The following is a 6,951-nucleotide window of genomic DNA, read 5'->3' on the forward strand; positions in this document are numbered from 1 at the left end:
TCCAGGATGGTCCGGCGCCGCACCGCCCTGGAGTCCTGGGCGTGGCGCGCAGAGAGAGGAGGCCCTGGAGGGCGTGGGCTGGGCACGCACGTGCGGGAGGCGCCGCGGGACCCGAGGGAGGGAAAGCCGGTTGTCTTCCGTGTTTCTTTTAAACGTTTCTCCCTTTTCTCCTGTCGAGAGTAGTGCACACTCGCGTCCAGAGTCGAATGCTCAGGAGCTGGGACTGAGGAGGCGTCGGGTCGCCCGGTGGGCGGCGGAGGGAGGGCTCGCGACCCGCGACCCCGCACTCCCACATCGCTATCGCGAAGACCCACTCCCCTGGCCCCCTTGGGCCCCGCGGAGTCCGGTGGGACGCTGTCCTAGGCTGAGCGATCCCTCCCCCCAGGTCTGGTTCAAGAACCGCCGAGCCAAGTGGCGACACCAGAAGCGCGCTTCAGCGTCCGCTAGGCTCCTGTCTGGAGCCAAGAAGGCCCCCAAGGAGAGCTGCTGACGGCCGCTGCCGCTGGGGTCTTTGGAGCCTCACTGTAAGGACAGACCTACCCCAAAGGGAGCCGGGAGAAGACACTGACCTTTTCCACCAGCCCACAACTCCTTGCGGGAGAAGGGTGTGTGTGTGTGTGTGTGTGTGTGTGTGTGTGTGTGTGTGTCCGTCCGTCCATCCCTGTGCCACCTGCCCCACGAGAGGAGGGCACACCAAGCACCTGGTGGCCCTCTCCTCGCCAAGGGAAATAGGGTAGAAGGGCAGCGGACATCCCCTCGGGGGCAGGGGGAGAGCACCACCGGTACAGGACCCTCCAACTAGGACAGGAATCCTCCCCTTATCAGCGCGGGACCCAGAGGCCTCCTCAGCAAGCCTCCCTCCTCCTCAGAGTGGCCTGAGCCCTGTTGATCTGGCCCACTGCCCTGGGCAGGCGGTCGTGTGGTGCTGTCCTGGTGTCTCTGCAGGTTCTGCTCTTGCCTTAGCGTCTGGACCTGTAGAGTCAGAAAGTTGGGTGAGGTGCTCCCTGGAAGACCCCTCCCCAGCCCCTTCATCTTCCAGCCTCTGCTGATACGGAGAGATAAACAAGCAACCACAGATACCCCAAAGCTGGTCAGAGTCCAAGTCCACTGGGGACTGCCCCTTCTCCTTCCCTCCAGGAAGGCGTGGTGAGGGCAGCATGTCATTGAGAGGAGCACAGCTCAGCAAGTCCTCAGTCCCTGTGCCCGGGTGCCCCAGCAGAGCACACTGCCCCATGATTGTGACCTGGGGCCCTGGGGCCTGGCTGGCTTCTAGGTGCCTCTAGCCTGCCTTGTGGGTGGGAGGCCTTGGCTTTCTCCCTCTGGGATTTCCAGGCTGTGGAGTCTGCCTCTATCACAGCAGTCAGTCTCTGCTATCTAGGATGGGGCAAGAGGAGATTCGATGGGGAGACCCCACCCCTACTACCTTGGATGACACCTGCCCCCTCTCTGTTATCTTGGCCCCAAGGTGAAGGGTGGTGTGAAAACATGCCCTCGAGACCCCAGGCAGGTCCTACAAGCCCCCTCAGTTGGCTTGGGCACCTGCTCCCTCTCCTTCCAGGTCCTGGAGGGAGTGGCAGGGGGGCAGTACCTGCAAGAGATGTCCACCTGGGAAAGCAGATGCAGAAGCTCCCATGGCTGCAGCTCCCAGGACTCTCCAAGACAAACCAGCGTGGATAACACCAAACTGGTGTGCTGTCCCCAACCAGAGCTGCCCTAACACTGCAGTGGCTCTCGATTCCACTCCCAGGATGCACTTTGCTGGCTGTCATGAAGTTCTTCTTCCTAAATCCTGGCCGTGCCCTTGGAGACTGAACTGCCTACCTGTGGACATGACTGTGTCCCGGTCAACTCTCCTGCAGCCTGGGATACCTCATCTCGCCCTCCTTGTCTAAATGGCCATTTGTCATGGTGCAGGGCAGCCTTGATCAGAGCTCGCCAAGCTCTTTCTTCGAGTGCCAGTGGCCATGCTGCTCTCCTGAGTTTTCTCCTGGAGTCCTAGCTGCTCCTGAATGGGCTGACCGCCTAGCTGGTTTCTACTTAGGCATCCTTGAGGTTCCGTCTCAGGTGCTCCCTCTTGTCTCCATCCTCTCCCTCGTTGTCTTTTCCATCCTCAGACTCCAATTCCCATTCCTCTGCCACATTCACACCTCCAAGCCCAGCCTTTCGCTGGAACTAGATATTTATCTCCAACTGCCCCTTGACTGTTCCACGTGGAAGCCCACAGGCTCCTCAAGGTCACCTCTTGAGTCACGCCCCTGTGCAAACCAGGTATGTGAGCCAGAGAGCTCCAGATCATCCGAACCCTCCCTCTCCATTATCCACCATACCCAGGCTGACAGTGAGTCAATTTTACCTCTATATCAGTATTCCTAGAATCAATCTTCTCTCGGCTGCAACCGTACCAGCCTGTTGTAGACCATTGTGACCTCTCGCTTTGACCCTTGCAGCTTACAGTCCTGTCTACCTGCAACCACTCTGGCTCTGTGTTTGTTTGTTTTGTTTGTTTGTCTTGACACAGGTTCTCACTCTATCACGCAGGCTGGAGTGCAGTAGTGCGATCATAGCTACTGCAGCCTCAAATTCCTGGGTTCAAGCAGTTGTCCCGTCTTGGCCTCCTGAGTAGCTGGAGCTACAGGTGTACACCCTCATGCCCAGTTATTTAAAAAAAATTTTTGCTGGGCTCAGTGGCTCAGCCTGTAATCCCAGCGCTTTGGGAGACCAAGGTGAGCGGATTGCCTGAGACCAAGGTTTGAGACCCGCCTGGGCAAATTGGCGAGACCTCATCTCTACAATAAATCAAAAATTAGCCAGGCGTGGTAGCGTGCGCATGTAGTTCCAGCTTGGAAGGCTGAGGCGGAAGGATCGCCGGAGCCTAGCAGGTCGAGGCTGCAGTGGCCGGGAGCTGCCACTGCACTCCAGTCTGGTTGACAGAGTGAGACCCCAACTCAAACAAAAACAATTTTTTTTTAAGATCATGGGGTCTCACTAGGTTGTCCAGGCTGGTCTTGAACTTCTGGGCTTAAGCAATCCTCCCATCTTGGCTTCGTAAAGTGCTAGGATCACAGGCATAAGTCACAGTGCCCGGTCTCTACTTTAATTCAGAATAAAGATAAACATGCTCACAAGATCCTATACAGCTTGGTTCTGCCCCTCTGACATCTCACACCTCACTGCACTCTGTATCCAAAGGTCTTCTTTGGAACTTGCCTTGCTCTCTCCCGCCACCGATTGTCCCCTTTACTACTCCATGGACCTTTGCACATGGTCCTCCCTCTCCATCTGAACAATGCCTATTCATTTACGTCTTGGATCTCCAATCACTTTCTCCCCCACTGGGTCAAGATTCCCCAAGTTCAAATTCTTTTCTTGCACTGACATAGCTGCAATTGTACATCTGTTTGTGGGATATTCTACCTAGTGTATCTGTCTTTGCCACTGAAACGTCACCTCTATGATAGGACATACCACTGCGGAGTCCCCTGTGAATGACGATGACTACATGTTGTGAAAGCCAAAACTACTAAATCGTTCTGGGCAGAACTTACTTGCTTAACATAATTCACAACCTACTTTTGGGAAGAAATGCCTGAAAAGTGCTTAGGCAATTTTCTGGCCCACTTCAACAAGAATTAGCCCTCTTCTGGGAAGCCTGCTCTGGCATTCAGGGTGTAACAATGTTTAACCACACATTTATTTATCAAACCACTGTCTTGTTCTTGTATCTTTTGTTAGATAACGATTAAGAAAGGCTTGTTGTAGGGTTCTTTTCTTGTATAAAGTTTGAAATGTGAATATAAGTAAATTTTCTGGAAAGTGTGTTTTTGTTCATAATATCAAAGCAACACTGGGCGCAGGAGGCTCACGCCTGCAATCCCAGCACTTTGGGAGGGGGAGGCGAGAGGACTGCCTGAGTTCAGGGGTTCAAGACCAAATGGGCAACTTGGCGAGACTTCCTCTCTACGCAAATCAGAATATTAGCCGGAGTGGTGGTGCACAACTGTGGTTCCAGCTACTTGGAAGACTGACACGGAAGGATCATCTGAGCACAGCAGGTCGAGGCTGTGGTGGCCATGAGCGTGCTACTGCACTCCAGCCTGGGCGACAGAGTGCATGCTTTATGTTCTGAAGCAGACTTGAGAAAGGGAATTCTAAGGCCTTTGGACTCTGGACTCTAGAATTTCGGTTAGCATGAACATCCCCCAGATCTCTCATCACAGCGCCCCCTCGTGTCCCTCGCCCAGACACGCACGAACGGCCCGGGTCGGGACGAAGACTACAACTCCCATAAAGTCTGGCACCCGTAGTGACGTGACACCGAGCGTAGGCGCGCAGTTAAAAGGCACAGCTTTCGCATTGGCCAGTTGTGGGAGGCGCCTGCGCGGATGGTGCGGAGCAGCCCCTTGACCCCGTGATGCGCCTGCGCCGCACGAGCGGTCCTGGGCTAGCGATGGAAAGTCCTGCGGGGTCGGCCCGGACTCTGCTGCTCCCCGACGCGGCCGGGCCCCGGAGGAAGCGCGCGGCGGGGGAGGCCGGGGCTGGGACGAGCAAGCAGCGGGTCCTTGACGAGGAAGAATATATCGAGGTGCGGTCTCGGGGCGGACGCCGGGGACCACCGGTCCCTGCCTGCCCCGCGCTGCTGTCGGGTTCCTGCTCTCGGGTCCAGGCGCTTCGGTTCCCCCGCGACGTGGAGCAGCCGGAGTGTCTGCTGGTGGGGAGTGGACGTCCCGAGAGCCGAGTAGACAGCGCAGAGGGAGGCGTCTTTGAGGGGGGAGGAGGCTCCCGCAGTGTTGTTGGGGAGAGAGGACCAGGCTCTGTGTGTGTGTGAGATGGGGTCAGGGAAATAAGGCTTTCTGTTAGTGTGAGTGGGAGTTTGACAGACCGGAAAGATGGTGGCAGAGAGAACTTTCTAAAGAGCAGTAACGGCGAGTGGGAATGCCGGGGATCCCGGAAACGGGCTGCGGTCGTGGCGGCATCTCGAGTGAGTGAGCCTCTGTGCCCCCTTAAGGAGGGTGTTGGTCCCATAGCAAGCATGCAGGAGAAGGGCTTGGCCCGGGGGTTGGAGGAAGTCGATTTGTCTTTAGACAAGTTAAGTTTGGGACGCTTAGGGGATGTGCAGAAGAGGGTAACACTAGGGGACAGCTGGGTGCACAGAATTGCAGCCAGATCTGGCTGGAGGCACAGACTCTGGCATCTCAATCAGAGTCGGTGGTGACTGGCTGAAGTCACTCGGGAAAAGAGTTTCGCTTGGAAGTAGAAAGTCATGAGTAGAATAAATTGGTAACACCGACGTCGGTTAGTCTGGAGCAGAGCTGGAGCCAGCAAAGGAGAATGCCCAGTTTGTGAGGAGGGGAGAGAAGTGTTTCATGGACATCAGAGGAGCGGTCAGTAATGTTAAGACGTTGCCCCGTGGCTGCCATGTGGGATGTTCAACCTGGCTAGAGAGTGCCCCAAGCTCCCTCAAGCAAGCCACAGTCATTGGGGAAGGCAGAATTTGAAGGCGGTTCAGCAAGAGCCTTAGTATGTTCCACACTGGACTGTGAGTGAGGAGCAACCAGATGGTAGCTCCAACTTATTCTGATCTCATCTGACAGGGCCTCCAGACAGTCATACAGAGGGATTTCTTTCCTGATGTGGAGAAGCTGCAGGCACAGAAGGAGTACCTGGAGGCCGAGGAGAATGGAGACTTAGAACGGATGCGCCAGATCGCCATCAAATTTGGCTCCGCTCTGGGCAAGATGTCCCGAGAGCCCCCTCCACCCTGTAAGAGGACCCTGTGGGTGGCAGAGAGGGGAAAGCCTGCTGAACTGTTGCCTCAGACTCACTCTAGTCTCCGCCCTCCTCTCCTCCCCCAGATGTGACTCCAGCCACGTTTGAAACCCCTGAGGTGCACACAGGCACTGGAGTGGTGGGCCACAAAGCCAGGCCCCAGGGCCGAGGCCTGGAGGATGGTGAGAGCTCCCTCTTTGGGTCATACTGTTGGGATTACCTGGGAATCCTATTCTGTGAGGCCCTGAGGGCGTAGTCCACAGGGCAGCAGATCACATCTTGCCCCTAAGGGGACCCATGCCCGAGTAGCAACCTGTGAAGTCAGAGAGTACTGGTCTAGGAGGTAGAAGGTCTGGGTCCAGCTCCTAAATATGGCTCACCTCTGTGAACTGGGAATCTCACCACCTCTGTGGCTGTCCTGCTCGTTATGTGCCAGCTCCTGTTTGTTGTGTCCCAGCTCCTGCCCTGTGGGCATCATGGGCCTTGAAAGGCTCCTTTTCTGTGTCTCCTAAAGATGCTGCAAGCCTCTTTTTTCCTTCCATGTTGGTCACGTTCTCCAGACGTGCATAGCTCACTTTTCTTCCTTCGAGTCTCTGCTCAGATGTCACCGGTTCAGGAAAACCTTCCCTGACCTGCCAGTGTAAAAACATAATACCCCTGGAACTCTGTAACTTCCAGCCTGGCTTTGTTTTTTCACTGCAGGGCATAATATTTAAAAAGGCATTTTTGTGTGAATATTGTCTCTCTCCCTCATTAGCTTCCCTTCCACAAGACCAGGGACTTTGTCTTTCTTCCATATTAGGCTCTGCATCTGGAACAGCGTGTGGCGTGTTTTGGGCCTTTGACATGTAGAACAGATGAACAATTATCTTCTCATATGCATTTACTGGGGTTTAAGACACAGGTATATGTGGTAACATTCCAACTTCATTGAGGTAGTCTTTAGGAAAGAGCATTCTGAGTCCTGTTGAATGTAAGTATGACACACACTGTGGGACTTCTGTGGTCAGTCAATCTTTAGATCACTAGTAATATGTCAGTGTTACAGATACACTAGGTGCTATTTTTTGCCATGTTCTAGTCCATGGTATGCTGTACTAGTACACATGCATTGTGTATTCACAAATACGATGTTTTCTGCTTTACAATCCAAGTCTTTCTGCCATCAATACAATCCTTGGAGCT

At 54.7% G+C, this 6,951-nt stretch overlaps 1 protein-coding gene across 1 annotated transcript; it reads left to right on the forward strand.

The window, feature by feature from the left end:
* Nucleotides 1-4,411: 4,411 nt before the first annotated feature.
* Nucleotides 4,412-5,948, forward strand: LOC103269438 (protein DGCR14-like; the record flags this gene model as incomplete). The annotated part of the gene is made up of 3 exons (XM_021717076.1): nucleotides 4,412-4,582; nucleotides 5,592-5,760; nucleotides 5,853-5,948. Coding segments are annotated over exons 1-3 (436 nt in total), but the record flags the coding sequence as incomplete, so codon positions are not given.
* Between the last annotated feature and the right edge of the window lie 1,003 nt (nucleotides 5,949-6,951).

Source organism: Carlito syrichta, unplaced genomic scaffold (genome assembly GCF_000164805.1).
Source record: "Carlito syrichta isolate Samal-C Ts95f unplaced genomic scaffold, Tarsius_syrichta-2.0.1 Scaffold309263, whole genome shotgun sequence".
In the NCBI taxonomy this organism is placed as follows: Eukaryota; Metazoa; Chordata; class Mammalia; order Primates; family Tarsiidae; genus Carlito; species Carlito syrichta.